At 41.4% G+C, this 18,395-nt stretch overlaps 1 protein-coding gene and 4 non-coding genes across 5 annotated transcripts in view; all 5 read right to left on the bottom strand.

Moving 5' to 3' along the window:
- Positions 1-12,881, bottom strand: part of LOC134330874 (dedicator of cytokinesis protein 7-like) — a 92,922-nt gene extending 80,041 nt beyond the window's left edge. Inside the window, exon 1 of the mRNA XM_063012149.1 lies at positions 12,775-12,881. Coding sequence (XP_062868219.1) covers positions 12,775-12,824 — 50 coding nt within the window. The 5' untranslated portion in view covers positions 12,825-12,881. The remainder of the gene's footprint in view (positions 1-12,774) is intronic.
- Positions 12,882-14,852: 1,971 nt separating this feature from the next.
- On the bottom strand, positions 14,853-14,924 carry trnap-cgg (transfer RNA proline (anticodon CGG)). Its single transcript has one exon. It is a non-coding gene; the product is annotated as a tRNA-Pro (tRNA).
- Positions 14,925-16,043: 1,119 nt separating this feature from the next.
- trnap-cgg (transfer RNA proline (anticodon CGG)) lies at positions 16,044-16,115 on the bottom strand. The gene has a single exon. It is a non-coding gene; the product is annotated as a tRNA-Pro (tRNA).
- A 1,119-nt stretch (positions 16,116-17,234) lies between these two features.
- On the bottom strand, positions 17,235-17,306 carry trnap-cgg (transfer RNA proline (anticodon CGG)). Its single transcript has one exon. It is a non-coding gene; the product is annotated as a tRNA-Pro (tRNA).
- A 417-nt stretch (positions 17,307-17,723) lies between these two features.
- Positions 17,724-17,795, bottom strand: trnap-cgg (transfer RNA proline (anticodon CGG)). The gene has a single exon. It is a non-coding gene; the product is annotated as a tRNA-Pro (tRNA).
- Between the last annotated feature and the right edge of the window lie 600 nt (positions 17,796-18,395).

The raw sequence follows: 18,395 nt of genomic DNA, 5'->3' as shown, positions 1-18,395 counted from the left end.
GCACATTTGAAATATGTTAAGATTGAAATCTGAGCATTTTTGCTCCAAACAGCATAAGGTGATCAGCAGGTTCTATAAGAGCTTGGGTGGTGCAGCAGTTTATTACACTCAGCTATCTCAGCTATCCGACTGGGCATCTTCACAGACAAGATTGGCTATGTCTAAAATGGGGTGGGGAGATGGCCAAAGCCCAGCAATGTATTGGCACCCTGTCCGGAGTATAACTGCCTTGCGCTAGTTGTTACCAAACCAGCATTATGCTGCAACCCTTTTCCAAAAAAAATAAATAAATAAGAAATTAATCTTCAAAGCACCAAGAATCAAACAGTTTTAGTAAAATGACCAATACTAGCCTTAAAAGGGGCTCGGGTGGCACAGAAGTCTAACATGCTAATGCTCCACACTTTGTGGAGTGTACAAACTCTCGAGTTCAAATCTTAGCAGAGCTGTCAATCGATCTGGGTGTCCACACAAACACAATTGATCTTGCTTGAGGGAAGGAAGGCGGGACGGGGTCTCTTCCACTGCATGCGATTTCCAACACGAGGTAGGGGGGGCACATAGAGCTTAGCGTGGCTCTCCGTACGTAATACAGCGCTCGCAGATTGGACATGCGTCAGAGAACAAATGATGTGACCCGGCCCTCCCTGATCAGACTGGGGGTTGTGCAAGTGGGGGTTGTGCGGGTTCACACTCTGGGATTGGAAATGAGTAGATCGTTAATAATTCAGAAAAAATACTAGTCTAAACCCCTGGGTACAGATTTAACTGTGAAGCTGTATGTGTGCTCAAAATGCACCACAGATGATGGTTTAGGGTTTCTGGAGTCCCAAAAGAAGGCAGTCATTATGCTATAGTTCTGCCTACTCACAGACCTAAAGCAAAGAGTAGGCTTAGACCTTAACAAAGGCTCAGTAGCCCCCCATGCCCTCCTTATTCTTTCAAAGACAGTCTGCAGCTGCTCCCTTACAATCTGACTCACTTGGGCAAACTCACACTCGTGTGTGTGTGTGTGTGTGTATACACATAATGCTTGCAGCTGCCGGGGTTCCAGGCTTCCCTTTGGGCTCTTCATATGCATGCTTCTCATTCTGTATGGCAACTAAGTACACTAAATCTGCAATAAGAACCGTACATCATACTTTCTCCTCTGTTGGGATACATGACTGCACCATGAAACAAGTCACAGACTCACAACTCTGTGTACCGGATGAAGGACCTCTCCTAGGGGTCAGACAGCCCAGCTGGCCAGAAACTGATTTCCTGAGCTAATGAAACTCTCGTCAGAAGACAGGAAAACGTTTGCAAAACAGTCCGTGTCACATCTGCAAGAATCTAGGGTTCCAAATTTGTGCACTCAACTGTTACAATGATAGATGAAGAAAAGAGTTAGTAATCAAGTCAGTGCTGCTTAGTTTTTATTAAAGAACAAAAAAGTTTCACTAGTTTTATTGCAGGGTTTATGTGAGATGAGTAAGAAATACACTACATGGCCAAAAGTATTTGGACAGCTGACCATAAGTTTGTTGGACATCCAATTTCAAAAGCAAATGGTATTAAAACAGAGTGACCTCTATGTGATCTTTTCAGCTATAACAACAGTCACTCTTCTAAGAAGGCATCTTACAAGACTTTAAAGTATGTCTGTAGGAATTTGTGCCCTTTAATTAACTAGAGCATTTGTATGGCTGGGCACTGTTGGTCAAGAAAGCCTTGACTGTTGTTCAGGTTCAATCCAAAGTTTTTCCAGTGAGGCATCTCACAAGACTTTGAAGTATGTCTGTTGGAATTTGTGCACATTACGCAACTAAAGCATTTGTATGGCTGGTCAAGAAAGCCTCAACTGTTGCTCCATTCATTCCAAAGTCAGGGATCCGTGCAGCCATTGGAGTTTCTTTAAATCAAGCTTTTCTTCATGTCTTTTTAAGTCTTGCTTTGAAAGGCACAGTCATGATGGAACAACAAAGGGCCTTCCCTACACTGTTGCTGCAAAGTGGAAAGAATATAATTTAGTGGATATTTGGTGTACATTTAGATCAGCCATAACATTAAAACCACCTCCTTGTTTCTACACTCACTGTCCATTTTATCAGCTCCACTTACCATATGGAAGCACTTTGTAGTTCTACAATTACTGACTGTAGTCCATCTGTTTCTCTGCATGCTTGTTAGCCACTTTCATGCTGTTCTTCAATGGTCAGGACTCTCCCAGGACCACTACAGAGCAGGTATTATTTGGGTGGTGGATCATCTAAGCACTGCACTGACATGGTGGTGGTGTGTTAGTGTGTGTTGTGCTGGTATGAGTGCATAGGACACAGCAATGCTGCTGGAGTTTTTAAACACCTCACGGTCACTGAGAATAGTCCACCAAAAAAAATATACAGCCAACAGCGCCTTGTGGGCAGCGTCCTGTGTTCACCAATGAACTCAAACAGACCAACTCAAACAGAAATAGATGAGCGATCGTCTCTGACTTTACATCTACAAGGTGAACGAACTAGGTAGGAGTGTCTAATAGACTGGACAGTGAGTGGACACAGTGTTTAAAAACTCCAGCAGCGCTGCTGTGTCTGATCCACTCATACTAGCACAATACACACTAACACACCATGTCAGTGTCACTGCAGTGCTGAGAATGATCCACCACCTAAATAATACCTACTTTGTGGCGGTCCTGACCACTGAAGAACAGGGTAAACGCAGGCTAAAACAGTATGTAGAGAAACAGATGGACTAAAGTGCTCCTATATGGTAAGTGGAGCTGATAAAATGGACAGTGCGTGTAGAAACAAGGAGGTGGTTTTAATGTTATGGCTGATCAGTGTATAATCAGATTGACTCAGGTTTAGCAGTGCTACAACAATACAGTCTAAAAGGACATGGATAGGTGTGGTGTGTTCTGTGAAACTCCATTTCCTAATTCAAAAGGAAAAGGAAACCTTTCCTCCTCTAAAGACAACAGTTGGAAAGAACCACACCCCATTTTCCTGTATCCTGCACAGGCTGCACTAACACAATAGACAGAGTCTCAAAGAGCGAGTAACAACACAAGCTGCCGTTACACAGATTGAACCTGGATTTAGCAAAAATCTATATCATGCAGGCTTTTAAAAATGATCTGACATTCTAAACTGACTCGCAAAGTGCTACACAAGAATGAGGATGCAGGTTACAGTCCACATTCCAAGAGCCATTCAGACTGTTTTCAAATGAAAAACAAGATGTGATTTTCATCTCTTATCAGGGCCCTGCTTGACTTGATGGCATTATGGAATGGGGGAGGGGGACTGTTGCAAAAGAAATGAAAGAGAATTTAGCCACTAAACTGTGTCGCTAGCTCTGTTTAGCTGACACTTGATATGATGAGACATCGAAAGTATACTATTCGCACTAGTTGTTCATGCTTGGGTGTTGTAAAAACTAGGGATGCATCAATACCATTTTTTCCCAACCGAGTACAAGTACATGTATTTTTGTACTTGCCGATACCGATACCAATACCTATTGGATCAGATATCTGACATGCTAGAAAACTCGATCCGGTCGGCGAGCGCTCGGCGAGCCGTTCGGATCAAGTTGTTGGATAGTTCACACTTAGCGAACGCCGAGTTGCTCCTGAGCCGGCAAATCTAGCGCCGACCAGTCGCCGAGCGAAAATCAGGGCAACAATCGTGTAGTGTGAACTAGGCATAACGCAGCAACGTGCACTAGGCACACGGTATCGGATGTTTAGTATCGGAGCCTCGTTTGCGAGTACGAGTACAAGTTAATGAGCGCGGTATCGGGCAAATACCCGATACCAGTATCGGTACTCGTGCATCTCTAGTAAAAATGATCATACATGCCTGAGCGTTCATATAAAATTGACTGAGACGTTCGCTAATTACTGAGCTCAGCTGTTTCAGCCACACCCACTGTTAGGAGGTGTTTAATATCACTGACATAAATCATATGCTTTTAACTTTGTGGCAACAGTTTAGAAAAGGTCCTTTTATGTTCCTGCATTGATGTGCTCGCGTGCACAATGAGATTTCTATTATGACACAGTTTGATGAGTTTGATGTGGAGAAACCTCAGTGACCTGCACGAAGATCTGATCTTAGCCCCACTTACTGGGATGAATTAAAAGACTAATCAAACCAACATTAATGCCCGACCTTAAAAATGCTGTTTTGACTTAATAAGCACAAATTCCCAGAATCACACTTGCCAATGCCCTAGGTTTTGGAATGAATCATATTGGATGATGATGAGGTGCTGGGTAAAGTCACAGCTCATAAAACATCAATTTTCACACATCAGCTTTACAGCAAAGAAATGTCACATAAAGAAAAATAAATATCGAGACATCTTCTGATTATATGGGGTGTCGGATCCCTAAGAAAGAAATGTGCTATCGGAAAACCTCCAGTTAAGATTATAATCGTGATGTCAAACAGGAATGAGTTGAGTTTCAGAATGAAAAGGAAGTTCAGATCAAATAGAAAGTGGAACTTCTTTCTCTGTGTTCTGCATGAGGAGTGCCGGTAACTAAGTAAACCGTGTTTAAAGCTTTGTGACTAATGAACAGTTAAAGCGCTTAAAGATTTGTTTAATTCTAAACAGCAGTTCAGGCACAACTAGCTAACCAAATGAGTGCTCAGACAGTGCTCAGGCCTTTAAATCCCAATTAAACATAACAACTACACACCATATCAAACGCCATAATGGCTGGTGGGTAACACTGTCGCCTCACAACAAGAAGGTCCAGGGTTCGATCCCCAGGTGGGGCGGTCGGGGTCCTTTCTGTGTGGAGTTTGCATGTTCTCCCTGTGTCTGCATGGGTTTGCTCCGGGAGCTCCGGTTTCCTCCCACAGTCCAAAGACATGCAAGTGAGGCGAACTGGAGATACTAAATTGTCCATGACTGTAACTACCGTTTCTGTCATGAATGTAACCAAAGTGTGTAAAACATGACATCAAAATTCTAATTCATAACACATCCCTGTCAGTACAATTGGTTGATTGAGCTGCAGATGGAAAGTCTAAATAATTATTACAGTTAAGTCCTCTAGATTCAAACCTTCAAATAGCAAACTTTCAAAGATGCGAACATGCGTGTGCATTAAAAAAAAATTAATGCTACATTAGAAAGTTTTGGAGGAATATCAAATTGTGCGGTAGGATAGTTTGCATCTCTGGTGCTGGGTGCCAGCGAGCAGAGCGTCGTTATTGTTTATTCAGCCTCAGTCACGCGCAGGTTTTATCAACAAGTGGTTGTTACACCAATTGTGTACCTCCTTTATGAGTTAATATTGCCCTAATTTATACCTAGTATACCTGGTAATCTCGCTTGTAATGCAAAAAAGTGGCAAGCGATAACAATGAACACTAAAATGAAAATAATAGAGTGAAATGAGGCAAAACGATTGTTGATGATGTGCGAAAGGTTGAAAGTATGAATCCCAGCTCTGCCATGCAGCCATTGTTGGGCCCTTGAGCAAGGCCCCTAACCCTCTCTGCTCCAGGGGCATCATACAATGGCTGACCCTGTGCTCTTACCCCAGCTTCCAAACAAGCTGGGATATGCAAAGAAAGGATTTTGTTGTACTGTACATCTGTATATGTATATTACAATATATGACAATGTATGTATGTATACCTACCTACATGTACAGTATATATGACAATGTATATATATATATATATATATATATATACACACACAGGGGTTGGACAAAATAACTGAAACACCTGTCATTTTTAGTGTGGGAGGTTTCATGGCTAAATTGGACCAGTCTGGTGGCCAATCTTCATTAATTGCACATTGCACCAGTAAGAGCAGAGTGTGAAGGTTCAATTAGCAGGGTAAGAGCACAGTTTTGCTCAAAATATTGCAATGCACACAACATTATGGGTGACATACCAGAGTTCAAAAGAGGACAAATTGTTGGTGCACGTCTTGCTGGCGCATCTGTGACCAAGACAGCAAGTCTTTGTGATGTATCAAGAGCCACGGTATCCAGGGTAATGTCAGCATACCACCAAGAAGGACAAACCACATCCAACAGGATTAACTGTGGACGCAAGAGGAAGCTGTCTGAAAGGGATGTTCGGGTGCTAACCCGGATTGTATCCAAAAAACATAAAACCACGGCTGCCCAAATCACGGCAGAATTAAATGTGCACCTCAACTCTCCTGTTTCCACCAGAACTGTCCGTCGGGAGCCCCACAGGGTCAATATACACGGCCGGGCTGCTATAGCCAAACCTTTGGTTACTCGTGCCAATGCCAAACGTCGGTTTCAATGGTGCAAGGAGCGCAAATCTTGGGCTGTGGACAATGTGAAACATGTATTGTTCTCTGATGAGTCCACCTTTACTGTTTTCCCCACATCCGGGAGAGTTACGGTGTGGAGAAGCCCCAAAGAAGCGTACCACCCAAACTGTTGCATGCCCAGAGTGAAGCATGGGGGTGGATCAGTGATGGTTTGGGCTGCCATATCATGGCATTCCCTTGGCCCAATACTTGTGCTAGATGGGCGCGTCACTGCCAAGGACTACCGAACCATTCTGGAGGACCATGTGCATCCAATGGCGGTGCCGTGTATCAGGATGACAATGCACCAATACACACAGCAAGACTGGTGAAAGATTGGTTTGATGAACATGAAAGTGAAGTTGAACATCTCCCATGGCCTGCACAGTCACCAGATCTAAATATTATTGAGCCACTTTGGGGTGTTTTGGAGAAGCGAGTCAGGAAACGTTTTCCTCCACCAGCATCACGTAGTGACCTGGCCACTATCCTGCAAGAAGAATGGCTTAAAATCCCTCTGACCACTGTGCAGGACTTGTATATGTCATTTCCAAGACGAATTGACGCTGTATTGGCCGCAAATGGAGGCCCTACACCATACTAATAAATTATTGTGGTCTAAAACCAGGCGTTTCAGTTATTTTGTCCAACCCCTGTATGTACGTACAGTGGGGCCAAAAAGTATTTAGTCAGCCACTGATTGTGCAGGTTCTCCTACTTAGAAAGATGAGAGAGGTCTGTAATTTTCATCATAGGTACACTTCAACTATGAGAGACAAAATGAGAAAAAAAATTCAGGAAATCACATTGTAGGATTTTTAAAGAATTTATTTGTAAATTATGGTGGAAAATAAGTATTTGGTCAATAACAAAAGTTCAACTCAATACTTTGTAACATAACCTTTGTTGGCAATGACAGAGGTCAAACGTTTCCTGTAAGTCTTCACCAGGTTTGCACACACTGTAGCTGATATTTTGGCCCATTCCTCCATGCAGATCTCCTCTAGAGCAGTGATGTTTTGGGGCTGTCGCTGGGCAACACGGACTCCACAAATTTTCTATGGGGTTGAGGTAGGGCTGGGCGATATATCGAGTTTTAAAGATATATCGATATATTTTCATACGCGATATAAGATAAGACAATATCGCGTATATCGATATACAGTAGATGTTGCGTTCTATTTAGCTCCGACAGTTCGTCGTTCCCTTCTCCCAGTTTGTCTCTGCACATGTTCACCTGCCCCGCCTCTCTCCCCCACTGAACACAACTCGCCCCTCCCCCACCACGTGAGTCGCCCGCAGGGCATGTTCTAAACAGCTCTAGTGACTATAGAGCTCCGTCTAAAAATGATATTTTCGTTGTTGATCTCTTTGAATCAATAACACTTGCATTGATGTAGTTTTGAAAATGACAATACTGAATATAACATTTCAAGAACAAAACTGTTTGATGTTTATATGAGCTTTGATTTGATCTGGTCTGGGTGCAGAGTTTTATATCGGGCGCAGAACGCTGAGACGAGCGAGCGAGCGAGCGCAGCTACCATGGGGAGCGAGATGCGGGTTTTACCCCGAAAAAATCATAATGAAAAAACACACAAGAAAAGCAAGAGAACTTAATATTTTAACAATGATTGGGAGGAAAAGTGTGTGTTTCATTCGGGGGACGACGACAGAGAGCGGCACAATGTGGAGAGAGGCTTCAGTACGTGTCACAGAAACGTCCATTTAAATCGTAGCTTTTAAAAAATCTTACTTAACTGATCATTTGTATAAACATGGGACAGAGTTCATGATTTGTTCTAAAACAAAAGTAGTGATCAGTACAAACGGGATCAGTACAAACGGGACATTATTTGAAGATGGGACTGTTAATGATTTCCTAAAAAAATGCTACAGAAGTCATAATTTATAAAAAATAAATAAATAAATAAAAAAAAAATTGTGATTTTGATCAAAATGCTACAAATATGCTCATTCATACAAAACTGTCAGGAACAATATTTACAAAAATATCAGAGATGTGATCACTCTGACTTTCAGAAATAAATAATGTTACATGTTTAAATATGTCTGTGTTTCCTGCCATGGTACATCATTGTTAATAATTATTGCAAGAAATAATTAACATGTGATCAGACAGTCTCTTCACATATATGAATATTTATTATTAGTATTATTAATCATAATATTATCATTAAAGGTAAACCATGCAACCTTATGTTATTCAGGAAGTTTGTATCCTACAAGTAGCCCTTTGGCTTACTCAGTACCCTTAAAGTAGCCCTCTGTTTCAAAAAGGTTGGTGACCCCTGATTTAATATATGCCAATAGTTTATTTTTGAGGAATTTCTCTACAGCGGAATGTTAATAAAAGTGCCTGTATAACATTTGGAACATGTAGCTTTGTCTCAGAAGTGTCTTTTTGTTATTACTGTATGGGATGAAAAAATATCGAGATATATATCGTATATCGCCATTCAGCTAAAAAATATCGAGATATTATTTTTGCTCCATATCGCCCAGCCCTAGGTTGACGTCTGGAGATTGGCTAGGCCACTCCAGGACCTTGAAATGCTTTTTACGGAGTCACTCCTTCGTTGCCCGAGTGGTGTGTTTGGGATCATTGTCCATCTTCAATGCTCTCACTGATGGAAGGAGGTTTTTGGCTTAAAATCTCACGATACATGGCCCCGTTCATTCTTCCCTTAACACGGATCAGTCGCCCTGTCCCCTTTGCAGAAAAACAGCCCCAAAGCATGATGTTTCCACCCCCATGCTTCACAGTAGGTATGGTGTTCTTGGGTTTTTCTTCTTCCTCCAAACACGACGAGTTGAGTTTTTACCAAAAAGTTCCATTTTGGTTTCATCTGACCACATGATATTCTCCCAATCCTCTTCTGGATCATCCATATGCTCTCTGGCAAACTTCAGACGGGCCTGGACATGTACTGGCTTAAGCAGGGGGACACGCCTGGTACTGCAGGATTTGAGTCCCTCTCGGCGTAGTGTGTAACTGATAGTAGCCTTTGTTACTTTGGTCCCAGCTCTCTGCAGGTCATTCATCAGGTCCCTCCGTGTAGTTCTGGGATTTTTGCTCACCATTCTCATGATCATTTTGACCCCACGGGATGAGATCTTGACCCCAAGGGAGATTATCAATGGTCTTGTATGTCTTCCATTTTCTTACAATTGTTCCCACAGTTGATTTATTCACACCAACCTGCTTGCTTATTGTAGATTAACTCTTCCCAGCCTGGTGCAGGTCTACAATTTTCTTCCTGGTGTCCTTCGACAGCTCTTTGGTCTTGGCCATGGTTGAGTTTGGAGTCTGACTGTTTGAGGCTGTGGACAGGTGTCTTTTATACAGATAACGAGGTCAAACAGGTGCCATTAATACAGGTAACGAGTGGAGGACAGAAGAGCTTCTTAAAGAAGAAGTTACAGGTCTGTGAGAGCCAGAAATCTTGCTTGTTTGTTATTGACCAAATACTTATTTTCCACCATAATTTACAAATAAATTCTTTTAAAATCCTACAATGTGATTTCCTGGATTTGTTTTTCTCATTTTGTCTCTCATAGTTGAAGTGTACCTATGATGAAAATTACAGACCTCTCTCATCTTTCTAAGTAGGAGAACTTGCACAATCAGTGGCTGACTAAATACTTTTTGACCCCACTGTATATATATTCTACCTATGAATAAATCCACCATCTGCACCACCATCTTATTCTACTTGAAAATGTAAGATTATTTTTTCTTTAATTAGGAGTATATACAATAAGTATATATTATATACAAATAGCTGCAGAAACTAGCTCGCTAATGGTGAGCAAGACAGGTGTGCTAACTTTGTTGGATAGTGAACTTTTTGGACAAGGTTTGCATCTAGAGGATTTACGGTATATTTCCACAAACGTGTGGGCTACTCAGGTTATTAAATTTTGCTCTTAGACTAGTAATGGGGAAAGTGAGAAAGAACCCAACAGTAATTTAAAAAGAGTTGCGAGACAAACCAAAACCAGCAGTAACAACAGTTACACAGTAAGCAATCAGCAGTACAGCAATTATGTCCATGCAAAACTGAGATGAACAGTGACCACTCAAGTCACTCAAGTACTCTGACCAGTCAGAACAGTGGTCCTATTAAAGATGTCAACAGCTGTAGAAGTCAACTGATGATTATGTGACATTATGTAAATTGAAGTCAATAAATGCACTGGGAGCATACAGTACACAAAATCAGAACACATACATGTTCAATGTCACTACAATGTTTGAAAATTACAAATAGTTTTATTGGAATTCAATGTAAATTGTTTTTCAGAAAAAAAAAAATAAGGCATTTTTTTTTTATAAACAAAAAGGTCTGTGGGGAGTTATTCTGCCCATTTTCAGCTCTTCTTTGTTGGAGGAGTTGTACTCCTCTACTTTTTGCTTTATGATTCCCCATAGGTGTTCTATAGGATTTAGGTCAGGTGATGGTTTTCTCTCTCTTCTTTAAAAAACAAAACAAAAAGTAATTGTTGCGTTGAAACATGAGAGTGGGAATCCCCTCTTCATTCAGTATTTTGGTGTACACAGTAGAAATCATGAAGCCATCTATAAATCTATTATTAACACACTTCCCTATGTTTTACAGTCATTGTGCTAGTCCTGGCCAGGTCCATGCCAAACATGTTGAACTGCATTTAATCCAAATAGGTTAATCTGCCACATTTTGCCTTTAGTCTTGCAGCTTTATGCCAATTTTTTAGTAACGGCTTCCTCTTGGATGCCGTCTGTAGAATTTAACTTCATGTAAAGTTTGGCAGTGTCTGAACACTCACAGAGAGGCCAAATTTTGCTCATACGTCTTGTGCTGACCTGGAAGCAGCATTGGACCAACTGTTTTTAGTGCAACATTGTGTAAATAGCAAACTGTGCATTTTGTCATATTTCAGGGATGACCGCTGCGCCGTAGGTTACTTGTAGTGTGGCTTGTTCGATACTTCCTAATGAGTGCTGTCCTTCGTAAAGCAACCCTCCTTATTTTTATCCGGGTTTGGGAATGGCACTGAGAATGCACTGACAACTGCACCTCCCAATCACTATAGCAGACATAGCCAATTACGTCTGTGTAGATGCCCGACCGGCTGATAGAAGGCAAGCGTATTTTACCACTGTGCCACCCAAGAGCCAACCCCACCAAGGCATCAGTATCACTGAATGTTATTGTGCATTGTGTCAGTGTACACTGATCAGCCATAACATTAAAACCACCTCCTTGTTTCTACACTCACTGTCCATTTATCAGCTCCACTTCCCATATAGAAGCACTTTGTAGTTCTACAATTACTGACTGTAGTCCATCTGTTTCTCTACATACTTTATTAGCCTGCTTTTACGCTGTTCTTCAATGGTCAGGACTCTCCCAGGACCACCACAGAGCAGGTAATATTTGGTTGGTGGATCATTCTCAGCACTGCAGTGACACTGACATGGTGGTGGTCTGTTAGTGTGTGTTGTGCTGGTATGAGTGGATCAGACTCAGCAGCGCTGCTGGAGTTTTTAAACACCTCAATGTCACTGCTGGACTGAAAATAGTCAACCAACCAAAAACATCCAGTCAACAGCGCCCCGTGGGCAGCGTCCTGTGACCACTGATGAAGGTCTAGAAGATGACCAACTCAAACAGCAGCAATAGATGAGCGATCGTCTCTGACTTCACATCTACAAGGTGGACCAACTAGGTAGGAGTGTCTAATAGAGTGGACAGTGAGTGGACACGGTATTTAAAAACTCCAGCAGCGCTGCTGTGTCTGATCCACTCATACCAGCACAACACACACTAACACACCACCACCATGTTAGTGTCACTGCAGTGCTGAGAATGATCCACCACCTAAATAATACCTGCTCTGTGGTGGTCCTGGGAGAGTCAGGGTGAAAGCAGGCTAAAAAAGTATGTAGAGAAACAGATGGTCTACAGTCAGTAATTGTAGAGCTTTGAAGTGAGTGGTAAGTGGAGCTGATAAAATGGACAGTGAGTGTAGAAACAAGGAGGTGGTTTTAATGTTCACGCTTTGTCAGCCACAAAAACAACATATGACACATATAGTGTTCCGTGCAAATGTCCCTAAATATCGCGGTATGATACATATGCAATATCGACCACCCCTGAAACCAGTGAATCCCTACATAGTGGCACTACTTTTCCTGCACTGAACTCTCCCCTCAGTGCGACTTCCGCGCAATGTAAAATACAATTCTGGCTGTTTAGTTCATTCTAAAAAATATTAAAAAAAATAAAAATAAATAAAAAAAAAAAAGCCGGGTTGTTTTAAACCGTGTATTTTTGTACTTGTGTGCTGAACAAAAGGCTCCTGCGGCAGTCGCGGTTCATGGTAACCGAGCTGAGCAAGCACCACAGGCGGAATGAACGTTAGCCGGTTAGCTCCTCACGTTAATGTAAACATTAAACTTAAACATACCTGTTAATTTTGTGAGCAAAAGCTCTCCGCTCGCTCGTCAGCGTCGCCATTCCATCCAAACCCAACCGCTGTCTAAAAGTCTCTTGGTGTAACTTGGTTATTATTTGCGGGCTGCTACTCAGAACATCGCTTCCTTGTGTTTGTGTGAAGCGGGAATGTTTCCTCCTAGCGGTCAGAGCACAACACGCCCGCTACAACTCTTCCCACCAAACCGGTTCTGCTGACGCACCTGTCATTGGCACGGCTGCAAACAGGGCCGCATCCCAAATTAACACTTACTTTCTACACTTGCTTGCTAAGTAGGGTAAGCAACAATAGGCTTCTGTTGCCTCTGTAGCGCCCTGTATGTCCAATAGTAATCCATATAGGATTTAGCCGCAACCTGACTTACAGTCAAGTCGCACTCAAATACCGTGGGGAATATTCATAATGTAAGAGCTGTAAAACATGACAGTGGAAACAATACACGCAAAGTGGTTAATTGTAAGGTTTGTAGTAGTTTATAATAGCTACCAGAATGACAATCTGGTTTGATGTCATGTTTTAAACCATTATTTTCAATTCCTTTTGCTGTATTTAACATGCACTGGTTGTCTGAATTGGCCCAGCTGCGTGTCTTTGGACTGTGGGAGGAAATCCGAGCTCCTGGAAGAATCCCACACAGACATGAAGAGAACCCAAACCACTCCACCTGGGACTTGAACTCGGGGCCCTATTGCTATAAAGGGGCAGCACTACCCACTGCGCCACCCTGCATTCATAAAGCAATCTGCTGGCAGGTTGCTGCTGTTGGGCCCTTGAGCAAGGCCCTTAATCGCTCAGAATGTATGCTGTATACTGTAATGTAAGACGTTTTGGATAAAGGTGTCTGCTAAATGTCGAAAATGTAAATTGAACATATCAGAAAAAAACATAAAATATTAAATGTCTTAACATTTCTTTCTCATACCTTTTAAAAGGTAATTATGCTACATTTTACTTTATTGTCTTAAATATTATATTAAATTCATTGGACTCCTGGGTGAATAGGTAAGTATTGTGATTGGTGCTTTGTCAGTAGTGTTAAAGACATGCCGATTGTGTGACTTAAGACTGTTCAGAAAAAGAAGAATGCCTTTATTTGTCATATATGCATTTACAGATGTACAGTACAACAAAGCCCTACCCACTAGGCTACAACTGACCCTACCAGAAGTTCACTGACCGGGAATCCAACCCGGGCCGCAGCGGTGACAGCGCCGAATCCTAGCCACTAGACCACCTGGGACGAAGGATCTTTGCTTCCACATAAGCTTGACAACTGTATCACCATGTGTCATGTTTATGTGATCACTCTGATTACATTTTGATGGGACACTTGATAAGTTTTTTATACAACAACAAAGGAGCATTCCTTTAAACAAGGGCTCATCCGGGATTTGAACCCGGGACCTCTCGCACCCGAAGCAAGAACCGTACCCCTAGACCAACGAGCCATTAAGTGTCTGTGTGGATGATGTATACCAAGCTGGTAGACATCAAACATGTTCACAATGTAAATTGGATTAAAATACATGCAAAATCTGATGTGATATAGATTCAGCATTTTAGACCACCATTGGTCCCATTACAGGTACTTACATTTATGGCATTTAGTAAATGGATTTATCCAAAATGACTTACAGTTGTGACAAAATGCAATTAAGTGTTAAGGGCCTTGCTCAGGGGCTCAACAGTAGCGGTGGGACTAGAACCAGTAATCTCTGATTACAAATCTAACAACTTAACCACCGAGCTACCACTGTACTCAGTGATAGTGGCTGGATTTGAATCCGGGACCTCTCGCACCCAAAGCAACGAGCCATTAAATAGATGTGTGGATGATGTGTACCAAGCTGGTAGACATCAAACATGTTCACAATGTAAATTGTAAATAGATTCAGCATTTTAGACAATCACTGGTCCCATTACAGGTACTTACATTTATGACATTTAGTAGATTTTTTATCCAAAATTACTTTTATTTTTATGTGATTATTCTGATTAGATTTTGATGGGGCAAGTTTTTGTATACAACAACTGAGCATTTGTTTAAACAAGGGCTCGTCCGGGATTTGAACCCGGGACCTCTCACACCCGAAGCGAGAATCATACCCCTAGACCAACGAGCCATTAAGCAAATGTGTGGATGATGTGTACCAAGCTGATAGACATGAAACATGTTCACAATGTAAATTAAGCCAATACATTAGATTAAAATATTGCTAAATCTGATGTGATACAGATTCAGCATGGACCACTATTGGTCCCAGTACAGGTACTCATTTACATTTATGGCATTTAGTAGGTTTTATCCAAAATTACATACAAGTGTGATCGAATATAATTCCAATTGTGTGTTGAAGACCCTGCTTAGGGGCTTAACAGTGGCAGCTTGGTGGTGGGGTTAGAACCAGTAACATCTAATTACTAACCTAAGATCCTAACCACTGAGCTACCACTGTTCCTAGTACCTGGATTTTTTCAGAAGCCATGACTGGCTGTCTGGTCAGGATTTATGAAACAGGAAATGGTGCACATACCAGAGAGATGCTTGTCTGGGATTTGAACCCAGGACCTCTCGCACCCGAGCAAGAATCCTAGACCCTAGACCAACGAGTCATCAAGTGTCTGTGTGGATGATGTGTACCATGCTGGTAGACATCAAACATGTTCACAATGTAAATTGGATTAAAACACATGCAACATCTGACCATTGGTTCCATTACAAGCACTTGTTCACATTTATGGCAATTAGTAGGTTTTTTCCAAAATGACTTACAGCGTATAACCATGTGCCATTTTTATTTGATCATTCTGATTAGATTTTGACAGGACGCTTGATAAGTTTTTTTATACAACAACAAAGGAGCATTCAATTAAACAAGGACTTGTCCAGGATTTGAACTCAGGACCTCTCGCACCCAAAGCAAGAATCATACCCCTAGACCAACTAGCCATTAAACAGATGTATGGATGATGTGTACCAAGCTGGTACACATCAAACATGTTCACAATGTAAATTGGATTAAAACACATGCAAAATCTGATGTGACATAGATTCAGCATTTAGACCACCATTGGTCCCATTACAGGTACTCATTTACATTTATGACATTTAGTAGATTGTTTTATCCAAAATCACTTACAGTGTATCACCATGTGTCACTTTTATGTGATTATTCTGATTAGATTTTGATGGGACACTTAATACGTTTTTGTATACAACAACGGAGCATTTGTTTAAACAAGGGCTCGTCCGGGATTTGAACCCGGGACCTCTCACACCCGAAGCGAGAATCATACCCCTAGACCAACGAGCCATTAAGCAAATGCATGGATGATGTGTACCAAGCTGATAGACATGAAACATGTTCACAATGTAAATTAAGCCAATACATTAGATTAAAATATTGCTAAATCTGATGTGATACAGATTCAGCATGGACCACTATTGGTCCCAGTACAGGTACTCATTTACATTTATGGCATTTAGTAGGTTTTATCCAAAATTACATACAAGTGTGATCGAATATAATTCCAATTGTGTGTTGAAGACCCTGCTTAGGGGCTTAACAGTGGCAGCTTGGTGGTGGGGCTAGAACCAGTAACATCTAATTACTAACCTAAGATCCTAACCACTGAGCTACCACTGTTCCTAGTACCTGGATTTTTTCAGAAGCCGTGACTGGCTGTCTGGTCAGGATTTATGAAACAGGAAATGGTGCACATACCAGAGAGATGCTTGTCTGGGATTTGAACCCAGGACCTCTCGCACCCGAGCAAGAATCCTAGACCCTAGACCAACGAGCCATCAAGTGTCTGTGTGGATGATGTGTACCAAGCTGGTAGACATCAAACATGTTCACAATGTAAATTGGATTAAAACACATGCAACATCTGACCATTGGTTCCATTACAAGCACTTGTTCACATTTATGGCAATTAGTAGGTTTTTTCCAAAATGACTTACAGCGTATAACCATGTGCCATTTTTATTTGATCATTCTGATTAGATTTTGACAGGACGCTTGATAAGTTTTTTTATACAACAACAAAGGAGCATTCAATTAAACAAGGACTTGTCTAGGATTTAAACTCAGGACCTCTCGCACCCAAAGCAAGAATCATACCCCTAGACCAACTAGCCATTAAACAGATGTATGGATGATGTGTACCAAGCTGGTACACATCAAACATGTTCACAATGTAAATTGGATTAAAACACATGCAAAATCTGATGTGACATAGATTCAGCATTTAGACCACCATTGGTCCCATTACAGGTACTCATTTACATTTATGACATTTAGTAGATTGTTTTATCCAAAATCACTTACAGTGTATCACCATGTGTCACTTTTATGTGATTATTCTGATTAGATTTTGATGGGACACTTAATACGTTTTTGTATACAACAACGGAGCATTTGTTTAAACAAGGGCTCGTCCGGGATTTGAACCCGGGACCTCTCGCACCCGAAGCGAGAATCATACCCCTAGACCAACGAGCCATTAAGCAAATGCATGGATGATGTGTACCAAGCTGATAGACATGAAACATGTTCACAATGTAAATTAAGCCAATACTAATTACTAACCTAATATCCTAACCACTGAGCTACCACTGTTCCTAGTACCTAGTTCCTAGTGCCTGGATTTTTTCAGAAGCAGTGACTGGCTGTCGGGTTAGGATTTATGAAACAGGATATGGTGCACATACCAGAGAGATGCTAAGTTGGAAAAAAACCTCCTTTTTAACTGAAAGCTTAACTATCATTGAATGTTTGCCTTCTGTAGAACAACAAGCTTGACAACTTCTACCAGCGTTATTACTTCGTGTCTTTTTTATTTGATCATTCTGATTAGATTTAGATGGGAAACTTGATACGTTTTTTTATACAACATCAAAGAAGTATTTGTTTAAACAAGGGCTCGTCCGGGATTTGAACCCGGGACCTCTCGCACCCGAAGCGAGAATCATACCCCTAGACCAACGAGCCATTAAAAGGACGTGTGGATGACGTATACCGAGCTAGTAGACATCAAACATTGTTACAATGTAAATTAAGCCAATACATAAATGTGGTTAAGGTACTCAGTAATCAGAAGGTCAATATCCTAATAAATGTTGTGTGATGTGATGGAGCAGTTTTGGCCAATTAATTTCACAAAATCTGCCTTGAGATACATTCATACAAACACCTCGCTTATACACTCACAGTGATATTTGACAAATAAGCACTCACAGGAAGCAGCATGATCCTTCAGTAAAGCTTTTGTTTTTATAATAAGTTGACATGGTTTCTTATACACTAATAATGTGTCACTCACTGTCATTTGAATGAATAAATGAATGAATGAATGAATGAATGAATGCCTTTATTTGTCATATATAAATATACAGGTGTACAGTACAATGAAAATCTTTCTTGTTTGGAAGCCGGGGTCAGAGCACAGCGTCAGCCATTGTACGTCGCCCTTAGAGCAGAGATAGGTTAAGGGCCTTGATCAAGGGCCAAACAGTGGCTGCATGGCAGAGCTGGGATTCGCACTCTCAACCTTTCAGTTGATAGCCCAAAGCTCTACCCAATAAGCTACCA

This window comes from Trichomycterus rosablanca, chromosome 2 (genome assembly GCF_030014385.1).
Source record: "Trichomycterus rosablanca isolate fTriRos1 chromosome 2, fTriRos1.hap1, whole genome shotgun sequence".
NCBI classification, from domain to species: domain Eukaryota; kingdom Metazoa; phylum Chordata; class Actinopteri; order Siluriformes; family Trichomycteridae; genus Trichomycterus; species Trichomycterus rosablanca.
Note: the sequence above shows the minus strand (reverse complement) of the source record. Positions and strands in the feature narration are given on the sequence as shown.